The 19,676-nt window shown below is 58.2% G+C and overlaps 3 protein-coding genes across 3 annotated transcripts in view; 1 reads left to right on the top strand and 2 right to left on the bottom strand.

Annotated features, from left to right (window-relative positions):
* Positions 1-1,132: 1,132 nt before the first annotated feature.
* On the bottom strand, positions 1,133-3,188 carry PRR19 (proline rich 19). The gene is given in 4 exon segments (XM_049621014.1): positions 1,133-1,442; positions 1,444-1,679; positions 1,766-2,372; positions 2,990-3,188. Coding segments are annotated over 3 exon segments (1,074 nt in total). The 5' UTR covers positions 2,367-2,372; positions 2,990-3,188; the 3' UTR covers positions 1,133-1,205.
* A 1,798-nt stretch (positions 3,189-4,986) lies between these two features.
* Positions 4,987-7,699, top strand: PAFAH1B3 (platelet activating factor acetylhydrolase 1b catalytic subunit 3). Its single transcript, XM_049621015.1, has 6 exons — positions 4,987-5,098; positions 5,473-5,578; positions 5,766-5,855; positions 6,512-6,628; positions 6,707-6,829; positions 7,375-7,699. Exons 2-6 carry the CDS (start codon positions 5,501-5,503, stop codon positions 7,660-7,662), a joined length of 696 nt encoding a protein of 231 aa, XP_049476972.1. The 5' UTR covers positions 4,987-5,098; positions 5,473-5,500; the 3' UTR covers positions 7,663-7,699.
* Positions 7,700-8,558: 859 nt separating this feature from the next.
* CIC (capicua transcriptional repressor) overlaps positions 8,559-19,676 on the bottom strand; it is a 26,071-nt gene continuing 14,953 nt past the window's right edge. The window contains 21 exon segments of the mRNA XM_049621013.1: positions 8,559-9,219; positions 9,221-9,546; positions 9,645-9,776; positions 10,058-10,189; positions 10,268-10,422; positions 10,523-10,776; positions 11,073-11,398; positions 11,495-11,785; positions 11,885-12,051; positions 12,137-12,258; positions 12,633-12,820; positions 12,900-13,734; positions 13,736-14,134; positions 14,388-14,491; positions 14,909-15,134; positions 15,217-15,419; positions 16,265-16,430; positions 16,513-16,695; positions 16,790-16,919; positions 17,000-17,234; positions 17,322-17,471. Coding sequence (XP_049476970.1) covers positions 9,178-9,219; positions 9,221-9,546; positions 9,645-9,776; positions 10,058-10,189; positions 10,268-10,422; positions 10,523-10,776; positions 11,073-11,398; positions 11,495-11,785; positions 11,885-12,051; positions 12,137-12,258; positions 12,633-12,820; positions 12,900-13,734; positions 13,736-14,134; positions 14,388-14,491; positions 14,909-15,134; positions 15,217-15,419; positions 16,265-16,430; positions 16,513-16,695; positions 16,790-16,919; positions 17,000-17,234; positions 17,322-17,471 — 4,766 coding nt within the window. The 3' untranslated portion in view covers positions 8,559-9,177.

The following is a 19,676-nucleotide window of genomic DNA, read 5'->3' as shown; positions in this document are numbered from 1 at the left end:
GTCCCTCAGCTTCATTTCCCCTGATCAGATTCCAACAAACATTTCTAGCTTCATTCCTCCCCCTCCACTGGAAAAAAAAAAAAAAAGTGCTGCTCCTCAAAATATCATTTAAAAAAACTTCCTAAGCCAAGGGGCCAAGCAGAAAACATAAGTGCACAGAACACTTTCAGTGGAGAGTGTGGGACCCATGAAAAGGCAGCCTCTGCTACTTGGCTTGAGCCAGTTGTTGCCAGAAGGGATAGTAGGTCCGCTGCCAGATTCTTTTCCTTCTTTTTTTCTTTCTCTCTCTCTCTCTCTCTTTTTTTTTTTTTTTTTTGTTTTGTTTTAGACAAGCCAGAAATGTGTTAGGCTTTTTTTGTTTTGCTTTTGTTTTAAAGCAAACTGATTTGTAACAGTAGGCAATTAATTCAAAAATTTTAAATGTATGTTGGGCCAAAGTTAAAAAGTCTGTGGGGTAGATTCAGGCCTCGTCTCCCATTCCCGTCGTGATCTTGCACACACGGTTCCTATGTCCACTGGACCAGGAGCCCATCGAGGGCTGGACCTGGACATGACTCACTCTAAGTCCCAGGATATCCTAGGAATATGGACTGAATGAAAATGGTTCCACATCCCCTATTTGCCCTGCTCCAGGCCTTGCACATACTGTCCCATAAAGCAGCGTTTCTAGAATTCCCTGAAATGTTCTTTTCTTCCTCTACTAGTAAGTTCTTACCAATCTTAAAATGTGTAAAGGTCTACATCTGCTCCTTTCTGAGGAACTCCCTCATCACCAGGGACGAATCATCCCTCCCCCCTTGGACTCCCTCAGCCCCTGCACCTCTCTGTCCCCAAGATGCAACCATTGGGGCTGGAACTGTCTGTGCCCACCACTGGACTGGGAATCTTCTGGGGACACAGCCACAGTAGCACTGACTCTGGGGCCCCAGCATCACCAGAGCTGAGCCTGGCACATAGTTGGCTTCAGTGGGTAGATGCATTGGACTGACTGAACCCCAGGTTTCCCCACCCTGCTGGCCCTCAAATCCCAAGAAGGTGACAAGTGATGGTATCTTCCCCTCCATCTTAGACCCAGAACTCAGAGCAAAGCAAAGCTGCTTGCTTGGGTCAGCCACTCACTGAAAATCAAGGGGACCATGAAGAAGGTACTTTATTGAAGTGATCAGGAGTGCGGGTTTCCTGCCCCTAGCCCAGCCTCAGTCCCCTCAGTACAGTCTCATAGGTGGAAAGGACCAGGCCTCTGGGCTGCTCTGGGCCACCACCCAGGAGAGGCTGGGCAGTGGGGCAGGAGGGCTGGGGCTCCAATCCAGGGCAGAGGTTCGGGGCAACAAGGGTGATGGTGGCTGAGGCAGCGGTTGTTGTGGGCCAACCCCCCAGGGCCGGGGAGGGGGAGGTGTGGCAACCAGCCAGATGCTTTTCAGTAGGTCAAAGGCTGTTGGGGGGGCCCCAGGCTGCCCCGGATGGCGAAGGCAACAAGGGCAAAGGCGGTGGCCAGGGACCTTTTGGTGGCGCCAGGCTCACCCTGTGCACCAGGGGAGTGCTGGAGGTGTGAGGCATGGAGAAAGTGAGCTCCTTTGTCCTCTGTTGCCTCCTCTGCCTCCTCTCCCCTGGGGCCTGCTCCGGGCTGTTGATCCAGGAGGGTGTCATCCTTTGTCTTTCAGGGCCCCCAGGCTTGGTCCCTGGCACAAAGGAAAAAAGCATGGGAGACAGCTGAGCTACAGCAGACAAGGAGAAAGGGATCACAGGAAGTAGGAGGTGGACTCACCTGGTAAGGGTGGCTGGCAGTCACGGAGCACCAGGGTAAGGTCGGGCACGCAGCCATGGCAGGCCTGTAAAGTGCCCACGATGGCATCCCTGGCCTCCTGCACTAGGTTCCTCCTGGGGAAGGCCTGTGGCAGAATCAACTGGCACTGAAGCTCCTCCAGCAGCTGCCCCAAGCCAGGGAGCTCTGGGGGACTGGGTGGGCCTGGGCCTGAGCCTCTAGGCACCTGGTTCTCCTTGCCCCTTGACTGGGGAGCTGGTTCTTGGGCCCAGCTTGGGCTTGAGAAGCATTTGGTGGGGAGTGAAGGGGTGCCGGACTCTAGGGACCCACTGCTAAGCAGCCGGGCCACATCCAGAGATTTCACCTCATGATTAAAGAGACCCCGGTGCTCCCGGCTCAGCCGGCCCTGCGTTATGACCACAACCTTGGGAACAGTAGGGGCCACAGGTGGATCCTGACTGGTCACAGGAGGATCCTGATGGGTCAATGGCCGGCGGCTGCCCATCAGGGCCTCATTACGCTCCCGCCTGGTCTTCCGACGACGGACACGACCAGGTTTCTCAGGCCGCTGGAAAGGCTGGGGGCCTGGCCCCCGGGGGTCCATAATGTCCTGGAAGAAAAAGATAGGACAGTCATCATCATGCCGATAAATCAGGGACCTAAAAGTGAATAGTGAGAAGAGAAGATAGTTTGGGGTGAGGTGGAAGGCCTATTTACAGAGACAAGATGAGAATAAGATAGTGGGTGGGTAGGGAGTGATTGGCAAAGACTTGGTCAAGGAAGGAGTCGTGGGGGTTGGATGGGGTCAAGGGAGTCATGGTGAATGGGGAGGTGTGTCAGAACAGAGAACAGACAAGGGGTTACAGGGTACTGGGACAGGAGAAAGTAGCTAGAAGATGGGGGATGTGGACGGGATCATGAGACCACAGGGTCTGGTGAACTAGAAGGAATTATGGACAGAGGAGAAATCCAGAAGTAGAGGAGGTACTGGAGAATGCAGAAAGTGGAGTGAGATGGTAGAGAGAGAAAGGCAGAAGAGACAGCAACAAAGAAGTAGGAGAGACAGAGAAGACCTCGGGAAAACAGAAAAGGCAACGGAGGAGCTACCAGGAACTGGGCCTAGTCATGGGAATGCGGTGGACTAGGGTAGATGAGGCAAAGGCGGGCAGTTGAGTTAGGAAAGGGGGGTACGGTTGGTGGGGGGTAGGTAAGGGTGGAGTACCTCACCTCCTGGCCCAATGAACCCCGTCCCCCACCCACCCCACGTGGCTGTGGGGTGCAATGGCCTCTTTTCCACGGTGACCCTAGTTCACGACGCCCTGTGGACTCTTCGGGGCCTCACGCACACTACACGCATGCGCGTGCACCGCCCACGCCCTTTGACTTCCTGCTCTCGTGAGGCACGAGGAACAGAGTGCCGGTTATGGTCCCACCCTTTCCAGCCTTACTTCCGGAAATCTCTCTCATTTGTCCTTAGGCACCTCCCATACACCAATCTGCTGTGAGACTCGCTGGGCCCGCCCCCTTCGTGAATGCTGATTGGCTTAGACTGTCTCTCGGGGAAAGCCGTGAGGCGAGGCACAAGGGGAAAAAAGGGCCATGGCAGTCTCCACTTGCAGCGGGTCCCCAGACAGTCACAGAATTCATCCCTAGAGAATCAGTATAGAGTCGTCATTCAGAGCTAGGATCTGGAGTTAGACTACCTAGGTTTAAACAACCCAAACTGGCACGTTTGAGGTGTATGACCTTGAAAAGTGTGTAACTGCTCAGACCCTCGATTTCCTAATTTGTAAAATGGAGTTGATAGTGCCTCCTTCGTGTGGTTGCTGTAAGTATAAAATGAGCCAATACATCTAACTTGAAACAGCACTTGGTTTGAATGGAATGAATGCCTCGAAGCTGTTTCTCACTAAGCTTTGCTTCAGCAACGGCTTCTCTACCTTTTGAACTTATCTACCGACACTAGTCCCCTCAGACTTTAAAATCAAGCTATAGGGGCACCTGGGTGGCTCAGTCGGTTAAGCCTCTGTCTTCCATTCAGGTCACGATCTCACGGTTGGTGAGTTCAAGCCCACACACAAGCCAGCTTCAGATCCTTTGTCTCCTTCTCTCTCTGCCCCTTCCTTGCCTGCTCTCTCTCACTCAAAAATACACATTTAAAAAATAAAATAAAGCTATGGCCAGAGTTTCCCCACGCCCTAATCAGCTATATTACCTGTGTAATACAGCTTACCCAGACTTCCTGAGTTTTCAAAGCCAAACTCAAATGCTACTCCTAGGAACCCCCTACTCTGAGTCCTTCTCTTTCTCCTTCCCCTTCTCCACCTCTCTTAATCACAACCTTGATCCTTTCCTCATCTCTGCGTCTGGATCTGTCTTCCCCAACACACTGGGACAAGGCCAGGATTTGACCCATTCGTTTAATAATCATTTAAGTTCTTGTGAACAGCCATAGTACTTGGTACTATGAGTCAGGCCCTGTTCCAGGCAAGTGGACTGAAGCAAAACATGATAAATAAGACCATATTTCAGTATCAACCTACCTAGAAAGAATGAATAGATGGGAAGGTCCCATTAGGAAGTGGAGCTACGGGAATATAACCAGGAAGTTTAGGGGAATGTGGGACCCCCACCTGGTCCCTGAGAAGAGGAAGAGTTGGGAAGACTTGACATTTGAGATTAATATGGGCCGGGAGGGGCCGACCTTAGGTGGCCTTGGCTATGGATGTAGGCTTCAGAGCTTAGACACACCTGTGGGTTTAGAGAGAGGAACAGAGGCCACAGATCTGCAAGATGAGCTGGGTGGGAGGGGTGCCAGGCTGGACCTGGGCCTTGCAGCATCTCTAATTTCCTTTTTCTTTCTGTACCTTCTTCTGCCCTCTTTGCAGGGCCTGTGATGTTTGTAATGCAAAGATGTGTAGTTTAGATTTTATGCCACAAAAACTGGTATTTTTGAGCAGGGGAGGCCTGCGAGCAGATAGGAGCACTTAAGTCCTGGCTCTCTCTTAGGATGTCTCCTTACAACGGAGGCTCTATTTTTCACACTTTGCTATCTTTTTTTTCTACCCACATCGATAGAAAATGGGAGCGTCCCCACCTAGCCAGGTGCGTACGAGCCACCCCCTCAAGGGATCCAGGAATGGACTCGTCCACTCATTTCCCTCCCCCACCACCACGTGAATGACACACGCGCGCGCGCGCGTGCACACACACACACACACACACACACACACACACAGCTGGCGATCCCTTCCGCACATTTCTCGCTCTACAGCAAACGGATTCTTCCCCCAAAGAAAAGCTCTAGGTTTCCCCCGCCCACTCTCGGCCTTTCAGGTAGCTCGCCCCTCCCCCTGACGCCGGTGTGGCGTGTGGGGTTCCTCCCTCCCCTATGGGTGCTGGATGATCTCGCCTCCCCGTTCCCAGGGGCCCGGGTGCGCTGGCCGCCGCCGCCCGAGCTTGAGCGGCCCGGGCGGGAAGCGCCGGACGAGCCCACTGCGCGGCCGCCGCGGGGGAAGCATGGGTTCCCAACTCCACCACCCCTTTTAAGTGAAGGTTTCCGCTCCTGCAGAGGAGGCGGTGCCCGGGATCGGCAGTAGTCCTCGCTAGAGTGCGGGCGTCGGGACCGTCCATTGTTGCCTGGAAGGGAGGGGTGGGCGTGGCGGAGCCACCTCCTCGGCCGACTCTCCCGGGTCAACCTCGCTCGCCAGTCCTGCAGGAAGGAGCTGCGGCGCCAAGATGAGCGGAGAGGAGAACCCAGCCAGCAAGCCCACGCCGGTGCAGGACGTGCAGGGTGACGGACGCTGGATGTCCCTGGTGAGCGACCCGGCCCGCGATACTCAGGAGTCCGGGAGGGGCCTCAGGAGAGCAGTTGGTTGGCGCCACTCTCTCTGTGGGATTAGGAAACTGAGAGCAGTTGGGGTGGTGGAGGCGAAGCGGGGAAGCAGAGTGGGGTGGGCCAAGCAGCGCGCGTGCCTTTGACTCCCCTTGTACGTCCCCGAAGCACCATCGGTTCGTGGCCGACAGCAAAGATAAGGAACCCGAAGTCGTCTTCATCGGGGACTCCTTGGTCCAGCTAATGCACCAGTGCGAGGTGAGGCCCATCCCCCATCCCCTTGCCCCACCCAGGCCTGTGCCCTCACTGACACATCTGGATCAGAGCCCAGGCCAGACAGGGATGAGGTACCCGAAATAGCCTCAGGCAGCACCCACACCCAAACCTCCGTGTAAGATGCAACATTCTACTGAGAAGGAACTGTGTGACCAGTCTTTGTCACATGGGTTTTTGTGTAGTGAGACTTAAAATCTTAAAATGAGGCTTTCTTGCAAGAAGATTGCCTAAAGTGAGATTCTATTGTTTGCTTAAGGTAGTGCACAGCCCTAATGGATGTCCACAAAGCTGTAGTCTTTCCACCAAGTGAAAGTCAACTGTAATAGCTCTCCACAAAGGGGACTCAATTATGTTACGTTTCCACTAAGTGAGGTCAAACCATGATGGCTTTCATCAACTGTAAATGCTGTTGGTTCCATGCATGCATGACTCTAGCAGAATAGGTTTCCGTAAAGTGAGTCTCGCTTCTGTGGATCTCCATGAAAGTGAGACTGTAATAGGTTTGCATAAAGCGAGATTCGACCAGACTGCCTCCATAAGGCAGGGCTCTTCCATTATATGTGGCTTGGACAGAGGGTGGTGGTCCTTATTGCCAATGCCCTTGTTGCCAATGTACCCACACCACTTCTTGTCTGCAGCTCTGGCGGGAGCTCTTTTCTCCTCTGCACGCACTTAACTTTGGCATTGGCAGTGACAGTACGCAACATGTGCTTTGGCGACTGGAGAACGGGGAGCTGGAACACATCCGGCCCAAGGTGAGCAGAGCTTCGGTGGGCAGCTAACGCGCCCCAAGCCTCCCTCCTGACCGTTGCTTCATGCCTTTCTTTCCACAGATTGTGGTGGTCTGGGTGGGTACCAACAACCACGGGCACACAGCAGAGCAAGTGACTGGTGGCATCAAGGCCATTGTGCAACTGGTGAACCAACGGCAGCCCCAGGCCCGGGTCGTGGTGCTGGTGAGAGGGTGGGAGGGCAGGGAAGAAAGAATGGCAGGTGTAGCTGCAGCCGGCACAGTTCTGGGCAGCATGGCACAAAGCGGTGGTTTTCGGGCAAAATCTCCAGTTGAAGCTTGCTACATACCCAGCAGCTGTTGTTAAGGTGTTCAGGGACCAGGTAGCTGCTGTCGCCCAAGAAATTGCTGAAGATTCTGGGGGGTGTTGCAAAACTCAAAACAATTAGCCAAAAATAGGCGTTCCTGGGGTGAATCCAGGCTCCATCACTTCCAGCTGGAATATTTCCTCCTCTGAAAGAGGGATTGACCCTTTGCCATGGTGTCATTTTTGTGATGGATACTTGGAAAGGGGCTGGCACCCAGAAGGTACTTGCTGAAGGGAGTCTCGGACATGGTATCAGGAATTACCCTTCTGATCACCCACTACTCCATCCCTAGTATATTCTACACCTGGGAACTTCCTGGTGAGGGTGAACGGTTTGTCCCAGAGAACAGGATACCCAGATGTTGGTAGGATGTCTCCTCACAACTCTTGGTGGCCTTTCTCAGGGCCTGCTTCCGAGGGGCCAGCACCCTAACCCACTTCGTGAGAAAAACCGGCGAGTGAACGAGCTGGTCCGGGCAGCATTGGCTGGCCACCCACGGGCCCACTTCCTGGATGCCGACCCTGGCTTTGTGCACTCAGACGGTACCATAAGTCACCATGACATGTACGATTACCTGCATCTGAGCCGCCTGGGCTACACACCTGTCTGTCGGGCCCTGCACTCCCTGCTTCTGCGTCTGCTGGCCCAAGACCAGGGCCAGGGTGTCCCCCGGCCAGAGGCTACACCCTAAGCATCCTTCTTCCCCATTAAATTCTCATTCCTTAGTCTCCCGTTTCTTGCTTTATGGCCAAGCTCTTCTGGGTATCTCAACCTTAACTATGATCTCTGCGACCCTGCAGCTCCGAAGGATGCTGTTTCTGCCTGAAGCAGCCATCACCAATCCATCAAGGCACTCAGGTTCTTGCAGGGTCTAGCAGATTTTTACTCTCAGTAACACTCCAGGCAGGCACCATCAATCAGTAACACACTAGGTGAAACCAGTTTGCACACACTACCCTGCAAGATCAAAGTCAAATAAGAATTCTGGGAACATACTGACCTAGCAAGCAGCCAAAGCCCTTCCAAAGCTGCCTTCCCCGTTTTGCCGAAGATTTTCCCCTGGCTGGAGCTTCTGGTGCTCTGGTTGTACCTTAGATGCCATTTCCTACGGAAGCTTCCTGACCCTCCCCATCACAAGCAGTCGTGCCTCCACAGGGAATCTATCTGTCTCCCCAGAGGAGCACTGTCCACACACTGTGAGGGGTGTAACCCAGGAGGCTCCTTTTGGCCTGGGTGCAGTGCTGGCTCAGGCCATGTGGGGGCAGCAGGGGTCACCGAGAACAGCACTGTATCTGGGTTACTGGGCAAACCCAGCCCAGTACCACCTAGGCTCAGACCTCTCAGGCCTTCCTGAGCCCCCAGATGTTGGGACGACTGTGAAAGGCACAGTAGGGACAAGGACTTCCAAGTGCCAGGGCTGAAGACAGGCTGTTCAGTCCACAGTGAGTCAGTGTTCTCGGCCCACAGGGTCCCTCTGATGTGGGGAGGGACTGCACTGGGAGAAGTGTATAAGCTCCTTGACTGTTTGGGGACAGTACAACCCACCCCACCCCCCCCTTCTCCCTTTAGAGTGGGCAGCCACACAAGTGTGTTAAACAGCTTTAATTTCGGCTTCTCGGCACAGTAAGAAATATTGCACATGATCAACATGTTTTGTTCTGGGGATAGGGACAAGGGTAGGGGGAATCACCTTCTTAGAAAGTACAACCCAAGTTGGGAGGGCAGAGGGGGTGGGGAGAGAACCCTCCCCATGCCTGTGGCAAAGTGCAGGAGCCCCCACCCCAAACTAACCTGAGTCCAGCCCCTCTGGGGAAAAAAGGGGTGCATGAACTCCCCCTACTCCACAGGCACCTCTCCCTGTGGCCCAAGGCCCGTGCTACCCTCCAGCTTGTAGCCCTCACATGAGCCATTTTGCATAAAGTACAAGTGAAAAGGTCTGAAGGTAACACACTCCAGGTTATATACAGGGGCTCCGTGGAGGCAGACTGTGCCCCTGCTTCCCCTCAGCTGCCCCCCATCACAGGGAGAAAGCTGTGGGGGGACGGGGGATAGACAAGAGGAGCAGGCCTCATTCCGCCCCAAACTAGAAAGGACGAAATGGCTTTATTGGGGAGGAGGTAACCATCCTGCCCCCCCATTCCTGCCACCTACATACTGTCCATGTCCTGAGGGGGGTACTGTGGGTCCTGGGATCTTCTTGGGCCCCTCACCTGCCTGTGGCAGCTGTGGAGGGGCCAGGGGGTGGGGGGGGAGGGCTGGGGAGGGCCCTCCCAGCCAGGCTGTCCAGGACCTGGCTCTGGGGGTGGAGGCAGTGGCGGGGCAGCCGAAGCTGTGCCAGAGTCCGAGCCAGGTGAGGTGGGGTCGGGGCCCCCAGCGGGGCTGGGAGTGGGGACAGGGGCAGCAGCAGTGCCAGTGGGGGGTGGTCCGGGGAGGGGGGCCTCAGCTCCAGGGGGCTGCTCCGTGGGAGTGGCCGCCTGCATGATCTTCTGGCGCACCTCTCGGATCTTCAACTGCAGACAGACCTTGGAGGGGAAGATGTCTGCGTAGCGTGCCTGGAAGGCTGCCGTGGCCTGGGCTGGGGACAGAAGGACGATGGGGGGCGGGGAGGGCAGGGTGAGATGAGCAGGCAGGTCCTCTTTAGGGGCCCCCCCCAAGACTCCAAGATACACTCACCCGATGGGAAGAAGCCATGGTCCTGGAAGAGCTGCATGACCAGGGCCCGGCGCTGGTCCAGGGTGCGCCGCAGTGAGGAGTATGGCACCTTCTCGTATTCCAGCTCCCCGAGCACATCCTCGGCTTCCGTACCTGGGAGCAGCACAGGGAGGACAGTCAAGGCTACGGCAGCAGCCTGCTCCCTGCCCCCGCCACCGTCTGGATGTCTGCTCAGCCCTCACTGAATTCTGTAACAGCAGAGTTCAGAAAAGGCACCTGCCTCTGGACCCCACCGGACCCTAAAACCCACCCTCCCATCCGTGACCGGCTGTCCTTCCCCATCACCACCGTGCATCTGTAACTCCATTGCCAAGACCCCGCCCTTCTTAAAGGTCCTAGGTCCCCCACAGCTCCGCCTGCCTCGGTGCCGGCACCTGTACGGTCAAAGGTGAAGATGTCCCCCTCGCACTTGGCACTCTTAGGGGTGTTGGGCTCTGAGCTGCAACTGGAGCGTCTCCTCATCTTGCGCTTGGGCGAGGTGGGGTCCTCGGGGGCCGAGTCCAGGTCTGTCCAACAGAAGCAGGCTCAGCGGAGGCAGCCCTGGTCTGCCCCCCACTTAACCCAGGTGCCCCACACTCGCCTACCGGTGGAGTTCTTCCTCTTCTTGCGGTAGGAGCCCAGGATGGCCCGGGGGGAGGTGGCCAGAGACTGCAGGGTAGGCGAAGGCAGCACCTCCTCAGGCCGGAACTCAGGCAGCTCAGCAAAGCGCTCTTCGAAGTCCACCTCTGACAGGACCCTGCTGGAGAGCCGGCGGGGTCACCTCCCCTGCCTGAGACGGCAGCTGCCTCCCTCTCCCTCCCGCCCTACACGCTCTGCCACGGAGCCCAGCCCATGCTCACTTGTCCACAGAGTCAAAGGTCTTCTTCAGGGGCGGGGGCCGCACCTTCACCTTCTTGCCGGTACCAGCCGCCTCCTTGCGCTCGGGGGTGTCCCCAGCTGCCCTCCCACTGCTGCCCTCGCTGCTGCTGCTGCTGCTACTGGGGGCTGGGGCCGGAGCTGGGGCCGGGCTGGGAGGGGTGGGAGGCTCCCCACGGCTCTCCAGGCCTAGCCCAGGGACTCGCCAGTCTGAAGATGAGCTGGGGAATTTGCTGGCCTGGGGTAGGGACGGCAGGGAGACGGAGGACACTGGATTCAGACTCGCTGGGGCAAAACCTCGAACAGAGAGCTGGATGCCAACCACCCAAGATGTACAGCTCTGGAGAAGACCCAGCCATACAGACAAGCAAAAGGGACAGAAGAGCTCCCCTCCCCCAACACCCCCAACCCCTGCAAACAAGGACAGAGTTCAGGCAGGTGTGCAGGTAAGAAGGATGGAGCAGAAAAGCAAACAATGGACTGAGACGCCGAGCTGTGTGGCAGCACGATCTGCCTGGCCTGCTTCACACTTACCATGGTCTCCGGGCCCTTGGTGCCTGTCCGCTCCTCAGCAGGCGGGGGTGGTGGGGGGCTGCTCCGGGCTGTGGGAGCCCAGGTCTCTGGGGGCGGTGGAGGGGCTGGCGTTGTGGGCTGACCCTCAAGCTCAGACTCAGGGACAGGGGGCTCACGGGCTGGGCCAGGCTCCAAAGGCTGCCGGGATGCAGGGCCTGACCGCCCAGGGGCACCTGCCTCAAAGGAACCCACAGGAATGCTGGCGATGGCCGCCTTCACTTTCTGGGGGGCCTTGGGGGTAGGCCGCTGGGCCTTAGGGGCCACTAAGCTGTAGGTCATGGAGCCTGCTGGTGGAAAGAAGAGCATTTGCTGAGCCAGGCCTGTCTGGAGCCCACCTTCTGGGTCCTCCAAATCACCCCACCCTGGGTTGGCCTGACACCCACCTGTGGCATTAGGAAAAGGACTAGTAGGGGCCGGGGTGGCAGTGGCAGGGGCCGGTGGGCCCTTGGGCAGGATGGTGGCAGCAGGTGGGGTGGTGCTAGTAGCCACAGTGTAGACCAGGCCCGGGGGCGCCTGGGATGGCTGGGCCAGGGGTGCTGAGGAGGTGGGTGCAGGGCTGCCAGGGTAAAACGCCGTGATGACAGGACCTCCGGGGGCTGTGCAGGTGGGCGGCAGCTGGGGGCTGGGCACAGGTGACACGCCCACCTGGCCGGGAGCCAGCAGCGGGGCTTGGCCTGCAGAGACAAAGAGGAGAGGCGGGGGCCCCAGTTAGGGCCTGGGCCACCTCGGCACCACCCTGGGTCCCCAGCTCTTCCTGCCAGGCTGCCCCTCACCTGAAAGCAGGGGCTGCACGAAGGCGGGTCCGCTGGGCCCCAGTGAGGTGAAGCCTAGGGCTACCGAGCTCGTGGGCCCATACGAGGTGACTGTTCCAGCCTGGCTGGACGTAGGGCTGGTGCCCAGGGGCAACGCGTGCCCACCCGCCGACTGCACGTAGGTGATTCTGCCGCAAGGAGAGGAAGGGGGGAGTGAGGTAAGCTGGCCCCATCTCTGGGCTGGCCTCCAGGTGAGGGCTCAGCTGCCATTACCTGGTAGAGGAGGGCAGCAGGACCTTCTGAGGCTGCGAGGTGGGTCCAGAGAGCGTGGCTGGGCTGAGGGGCGGCACCAGGCCGCTGGGTGTGCTCACGGGCACTGGAGTCAGCTGGATGATCTGTGGGCAAGGGCACCCACAGGCTGAGATGAGGTGGGGACCCAGAATGGGGCAGGGGAGGACCAAGACCTAGGAAGGTGGATCTCAGCAAAAACAGGGAACGCAAAATTTGGAATCCAGACAGAAAAGAACAAAGCAAAAGAAGACATCAAGCAGTACGAGACACAAAGAAAGAAAAAGATGCAGATGCCAAGGGCAAAATCAAGATGTACGTATATATTGAAGAAAAAGTCCTAAAGACAAAGTTCCAGACACAGACAAAAAGGGAGAAAAGGAAAAGTGACTGAAACAAAGGCACACACAGAAACTGTGGCACAGAAACCTACACCCAGGAGGGGAGGAATGAAGAACAGGTGGAGCCAGGATGCCCTTACCTTGCTGGGTGGCTGGGCACCATTCTGCACAGGTACGGAGAAAGGCGGGCTCACCAGGGGCAGTGGCTGGCCAGCCCCGCCACCCCGCACGGACATGCTAGGGGCCGCCAGGGGCACCAGTACCTTCCCGGGTAGCAGCTGGGCGGAGCCACCCGGGGGCGGGGCCTGCACAGGAGAGACTGACTGGGCTGCAAGAGAGAGAAGAAGTTACAGGAGAGCCAAACAGGCCTGAAGCCCCTCTCCTCCGCTGCTCAGCCCAGGCCTCACCTTTGGGGGGTGGGGCGGAGGGTACTGACTGCAGGATGGGGATGCCAGGAGTGGGTGCGGTGGCAGCCAGAACTTTGCCGTTGGTTGAGGTGCCCGGCGGGAGGGTGAAACGGATGCTGGTGGTGGGTGCGGGGCCGCCAGGAGCTGCTGCCTTAGTCCCAGGGGCTGGTGCCGGGGCAGGAGCCACCTGAAGCTGCTGGGGCAGCGTGGGCAGGATGTACTGCACCTGGGTGATTCCCCCAGCTTTGCCCAAGGCACCTGGCTGCAGGATGCCCAGGGGCACTGGCCCATTGGGACCACTCCCAGCACCTGCTCCTGAGCCTGTAGCGGCCCCACTGCCAGGGGCCCCCTGGGCTATGAACTGAACAGCAGGGGGCGCCGGGGCCCCATAACCAGGTGTGCCCACGAGCAGGTTGGTGACTGTGGCAGGAGCCTTCCCCACAGTGCCCAGTAGGGGCCCAGCCACCAGATGTGGGGCTGGCGAGGTGGCTGCTGCCGACTTCTTGTCCGAATACACTAAGCTTACACCCAGAGGGGAGCTCCCAGGTGCTCGGGACCCAGCGACTGGCTCAGTCCTGGCACCTGCTGTGTCACTTGGAGATGCCTCAGCCCGGCCAGAGGTGGGAAAGGGCTTAGAGGCGATGGGCACAGGAGTGCTACTAACAGGCCGCACCACGTTGGTAACCATGGTGGCAGCTGGGCGGGACAGGGGGGCTGCTGGGGCCCCATAGGCCAGTGATGGGGCTGGGGCTGAGGGCATGCGGCCTCCACTGCCTTCCCGTTCCTCCTTATTTGGGGGCAGGACCAGTGTCTGCAGGACACTTCCTCCCCCCCCCAGGAGGCGCTGCAATGACCGAGGGGCCTGGTGGCTCCAGGCCCCCCACACTTTCAGGTCTCTTGCGCCGGAAGGTGGCAGGATCCGTTGAGAGGAACCGGGTGGCCTTGGAAGGTGTTACTGGGCCCCCTGCCCCAGGGAGTGGGGGCCGCAGTGGGCCTGCTGTGCTGCCCTGACCTGACTCCTGGGCCTTGAAGGTCCCTGAGCCCAGTGGGAAGGAGGTGGCAGCTGAGGCTGAGGAGGAGGCAGGTGAGGACGAGGAGGAGGATGGGGTGGGCCCATAGCCTTTGCCAAAGGCTGCAGGTGGATCCGGGGGCCCTGGGGGCTCAGGGTCCAGCGATGGGCGGCAGTGGGTAAAGGAAGAACGAATCACAGGCGAGAACACCTTCCGGCCAAAGCCCTGGGTGGAAGGAGGAGACACAACCACATCAAGGAAGCCCGGATACTCACACCCTGCCCATCCCTGTCTCGCCCAGTAGCAAGGCCAGCTGAAGGCCTCAATTCATCCAGGCCGTGACTCTATTCACCACGCGGCAAGTAGCTTCTTGCCCTCTGTGGGCCTCAATCTCCCTGTGTCAATGCACACGAACAGATATTTCCTCTTTCTAGGAAGAGTGAGTGCTACCAGACAACACCAAGTTCCAAGCTCTCACCTTGCTGCCCTCTGGGTCCTCCCCAGAACTGTCTCCGCTCTCGCTGTCGGTCACTCGCTCCTTGCACTTGAGGTCAATGTCAGTGGTGCCGAAGCCATCGTCAGCTGAGGGAGCAGAGAGAACAGCACTGGCATAAAGGCTGGGTGCAGGACTACCCAGGAGGGACAGCATGGAGCCCAGGCTTTGCCCCAAGTCGGCAGTGAGTGTTGTCCATGAATGCTGTTCCTCAGCCTAAGGTGTGCCCACCTGCCCAATGGGGAAGCCTAAGAACATGCAAATAACACCACCTAACCCTGTGCCCGATGGCCTGGCCATCCATGCCCCTGTCTTCCCAGTTTCCTGCCTGGCCAGGAGCTCCCCGAGGGCAGGGCTGGGTTTACTCAGTAGAGCCTGAACTGAATATGCCTCCAATCATAAACAAAGAGAAGAGGGAGCCTGAGGCCTAGATCAAATCTCTGCCCACCCCTCAAACCTCAGCCTGCTGTTCTCTGGGCAGGACTCTGGGCCCTGCCACTGCTCACCAATGACATCATCATCTCCCTCCTCCTCACAGATGACCATGCGTTCCTCATCACTGGTCATGTCCTCGCTGGCGGCACGCTGGGAACGGGAAGCCCGGGTGGGCAGCAGCGGGGGTCGCCCACTGGCCGCCAGGGCACCTCCCTCACCGGAGGCCGAGAAGGGGCCTGGAGTCCCATATTGGGTGGAAGGCTTTGTACCAGAATAGGATGCAGGGCCAGACACCATCTGCAGGGTAGGTACCGGGAGAGTTAAGAGGGGGGCATCACCTTGGGCAACCCTCCCTGCCTGTCTCCCCCACCCATCACACCTGAGTCAGTTCCTGTAGCGCCTGGCTATCTACTTCCCCACCATCCAGGCTGTGGACCCCACTGTGGGAGAAGGCTCGGGGCCGGGCCGAGCCAGGTCCCCCCACTGTGTGCAGACGCTCAGCCCCACACGAGCCACTCCCTGGAGCCTTGGTATCCGAGCTCAAGAGTGTCTGGGCTGCAACGGACAGGAGCTCCGAGGACACTGCAGAGTAGAAAGAGAAGAGTACTGCAGAGTCCAGAAGCCTTTTACCAGCCCTCAGACCGGCCAAGCCATTCACAAGTATTTCTAAATAATGGACAAGAGGAGTTTGGAAACCCCAGGCCACCTGGCAGAAAACAGATACCACCCACCAACCCGGCATTTCCCAATGGATTTTGCCCTCTGGGATTGCAAGGAGCAAGCCCATTGCTCCCTGGGAGGCAGGCCTTCTTTGAGTACGAGACTGAAAACAAGCAATGTCGTGCTGCCTAGCTAATAACCAATGGCCGGTCCGAGCCTCCGACCCCTCATCTCAGAGAGAAAGGAGAGCCTCATCCTCAGAGAGCTGCAGGCCAGTGCTCACAGAATCACACCAAAAAAGTGCCTCAGAACGGCAACATGCACACCAGACACGCTCAGTTGGGAGAAGTAGCCAATGAGGGGCTTCCAACTTTGGTTCTGGGAACCAGCCAAGCTGGAGCTGAGATTCTGGCTCCACCGTCTACTAGTTTCCTGTAATTTCCAGCAAGTGATTTTTGCCTCCCTGAGCTCAGTTTCCTCATCTACAAAACAGGGCACAGCTTTCAAAATTAGAAATTACACTCTCCTTGACATGCACTACGTGCTCACGAACTGATAATGAGATTACTGTTTGGAGACTTTATCTCTCTGGACCTCCCTGGCTCCTTCACATAAAACAACTGCCAGTTTCTTTATGGATAAGGGTCCTCAAACAAAACGACAGGGCAGAGAAAGGCTTATGGGCCAGGGGTTGAGCAAAAAAGAGGGTAGTTGGCACCTCTCAGGGAGGGAGGTGACAGGGCAAGAGAGCCAAGGGGCTGACTGACCTCCAGGGGCAGCGGCAGTCCCCGTCTCTGACATGCTCCGCTCTCGAGTCTCTTTGTGCCCTCCTGCCAGCCCCAGGCTGGTGGGCTTGGCCTCTGAGCTGGACTTCTTCCTGTCCTTGTTGCACCACTTCCAGTCCGGGTGAGCCTTAAAGTGGGCCTCCTTCACCTGGCAGGAGAGAGCGGAGAGACCCTTCACTCACCCACCCCACCAGAGGAAGCTGGTAGGAGCCAGGAGGAAAAAGCGTTACCTGGAAGGCCAGGTCATGGTACTTCTGCTTCTCCTTGGGCCCCAGGGCGTACCACCACTCGCCCAGGATCTTGCTGACGGTCCGGTTGTCCTGGTTGGGGTGACGCTGGTGGACCAGGGCCCGGTGCCGCTTGCTGAAGATCATGAAGGCATTCATGGGCCGCCGAATGTGGTCCTTCTCCCGCTGCAGCAGATACAGGCCCAAGTGGGATGGTTAAAACCAGGAGACAGGCTCGGGCAGCCACAGGGTGAGCTGGGGACAGGTAGAGAGGAGGCACCTTGTTGGGGCTGCGTCCATCCTTCTCCGAAGAGGAGTCTCGTTCCTTTGGCAGGGCACTGAGAGACTGGGTCCGGCGTTTCCCGGGTGGCAGGGGCAACTGGATCTCAGGAGACATGATGGAGAGGAAGCTGTGGTGGGAGCGGCAGGGACAGTGAGGGCCACATCTCCAGCCACTCCACCCATTAGCCCCAAGCCTCATGGCACTCACGCATCATCATGGTCGCTCTCCGTCTCACTGTCCAGCCGGGGCTCTCCTGGAGGGCCAGGGGCCTCCTCCTCAGTGGTGGGAGGGGGACCCTTTCCAGGTTCCACCACCCCCAAAGTGTGGGGGGGTCCAGGCCCTGGGCTCTCAGGGCACGTGGCTCCAGGTGGCCGCCCAGGATCAGCATTCCCTGTCCCACCTGGTGGCTGCTCGTGAGCAACAGCCGCCGACTCGGCAGGTTCTAAGGGCAGACAGGCAGATCAGAGGGCTCCCGGGCCATCTGGACCCTAACCCCATGCCACCCCATTTGTGGCCCCCCATTCCTCACCTTTGCTCTGGTTGGAGGCCACTGGGTGGCTGGCAGGTTGCTGGGCCTCACTTGGTTGCACAGAGGGGTCGGGCTGGCTGGGGGCCAGGAAGGGGACTAAGGAGTGCCAGGGGAACACAGCAACAGAGCGAGGTTCCACGTTTGTCCACACTGTGGGAAGAAGCCAGCTAAGCTGTGCAGCAGGAGACCCGGGCCTTGACCCCCAACTCAAGCTCTTTTCCACCCTGGATGAGGTGGCTCCACTCCTCCTTTACACCCCCTTCCTCTATCCCAGAGCCTCGTGGGCTCCTGCGTGCGACATCACTCGAGAAAAACTCCTCCCTGAAAGGTTTCTAGGTTTATAAAAAAGAAAACAGAAGCTAGGAAGGGAAATAGGCCTCACACCCCACTCCCTCCCCCACCTCCACCAGCCCTGCCACCAGGGACCAGGCCAGAGGAATGACTGGCTCCTGTCACAAACCAGGCCATGTTTGACTGCCATCTCATACTCCCAAGGCCCCAAAACCTCAGCAGGGCTAGGAACCCTCCCCAGCCATGCTCCGTTCCCAGCACCCATGCTGGCATCTGACGGGGCCCCTCATCTTGGCCTCGCGCTCCCTTTCTCTTTCTTGAGAAGACCGTGGCTTGTTTTCCCTTTCTCTTCTCTGATACCCACAGAGCGGGGTGTCAGGTCTTTCTCCTGGCCTCCCTCCCCCTAGTACAGACCCCAGGGAGACAACCTGCCTTTCCGGGGCTAGACACAGGTGGCTCCGGCATCTCCCCCACCCCGTAACAAAATCTACTGCCCTCAAAGAGGCCTCCCAGCACCCCTTCCCTCTAAACCTCTCAGCTTATCTTGAATGTAGCACCTAGCCCCCTTGCCCCAAAAGAGGGGAGGGTGTGGTAAACTCCTTGAAAGAAAAGGCACAGACAATGGGGCAGACAAGAGAACTGTTACAGGTCTGTGCCCAAAGAAAGCAAAAATGCCAGGTGTTTTCTTGAGAATATGCACAGGAAGGCACTTCCCTCCCAGGAGGCCAGTCCTAGGGTTTCAACCTTCTGCCCCAGGACCTGGGTAGTAAGAGGGTAAGCACAGGGCCGGGACCCATCCCTGGCGGGACTCCTGGGGCAGGCCTGGGCTAGAAGTGGGCTTCCCTCTCCCTGCTGGCTCCCTGGGGGAAGTGGAACCAGCAGAGGCCCCTGTGAGGGAAGCCGATGAAGAGAGAAGGGAAACGCCCTAGGCTTGGTCTCCATCATTCCAGGCCTCCCCCTGATCCAGATCAATCTGACCTGGGGTGACCCCTCTATGCCTTCAAAAGCCTGGACTAAGAGAGCCACTGGCCTCGAGAACGGATTGTGCAAGGGGCTGACAAAAGACAAAGTAGACACCATGTCAACAGAAGAGGGATAAGGAAGCCAACACCGGAGGAGGTCTCAAGACGCTCTGAGGACCCCATCCTTCATCCCTGGGGCACTGGGGACCCAAAAGCCTACTCGGTCCTCCAACACCAAGGACCTGGACCTATCTATGCCCCTCTTCACCAGGATCTTTCTCATCAGGCCTCCTCCTCTGCTGGGTGGGGAAGAAAGGGACCAGCAGACAATGGGGGAATAGTCCTTTGGTCCTGCCCCTCCTCAGTGCACTGCCCTCCAGGTTCCTGACTCTCTCTGTCTCCGCAAAGCATGCCACAAACACTCCAGCCCATCACTCAGTTCTAAGCAAACAGTGCTTCACTCACTTCTCAAGCCCTGTTCTTAGCCCCACTACTCGATCACAGTCCCTTCCCCCTCTCTTCCATACCTAGGGCCAGCAGGTCTCATGCCGCCCCTATTCTAATACAGGCTCCCAAGCCAGTTACTCTGCACTCTTCACCTCCAGTGACAACGGACCTGTTCCACCCCATCATCCAAACACCCACAGCTGTGCCCAGCTACTCTCCTCTCCTCACTCCCATCACTCCCGCTACACTCCCACCTGCCGTCACTAAACGCTTGGCCCAGCCAAGCTCTGTAACTTTCCCGTCACCCCTGTACTCTGCGTCTATCACTCTCATACTATACCCCTATCCCCGTTACTCCGCACTTAGCACCCCGACACCTTGACCCCGGCAGTCCCAGGGTCCAGGCGCTACTGACCGAACATGCCGAGGCCACGGGAGGCCGCGCCGGACGCGGGCACCAGGGGCCTGTGGGCTGAGTACATGGTCCGGCGCGGGGGGGGCCCGGCCGGGGCTCGCGCCTCCTCAGCGGCCGCCGCCACTCCGCCCGCCGCCGGCTCCTCGGCCGTCGCCGCTCGGGCCCGGGGGGAGCCGGAGGCCGTCGCCGCATGCCCCCCCCCCCGCCGCCCCCCTCCGGCCGCCCCACGCGGGGGTCTCC

Source organism: Panthera uncia (genome assembly GCF_023721935.1).
Source record: "Panthera uncia isolate 11264 chromosome E2 unlocalized genomic scaffold, Puncia_PCG_1.0 HiC_scaffold_19, whole genome shotgun sequence".
NCBI lineage: Eukaryota > Metazoa > Chordata > Mammalia > Carnivora > Felidae > Panthera > Panthera uncia.
The sequence above is the reverse complement of the archived record's forward strand: the minus strand, read 5'-3'. Positions and strand labels throughout refer to the sequence as shown.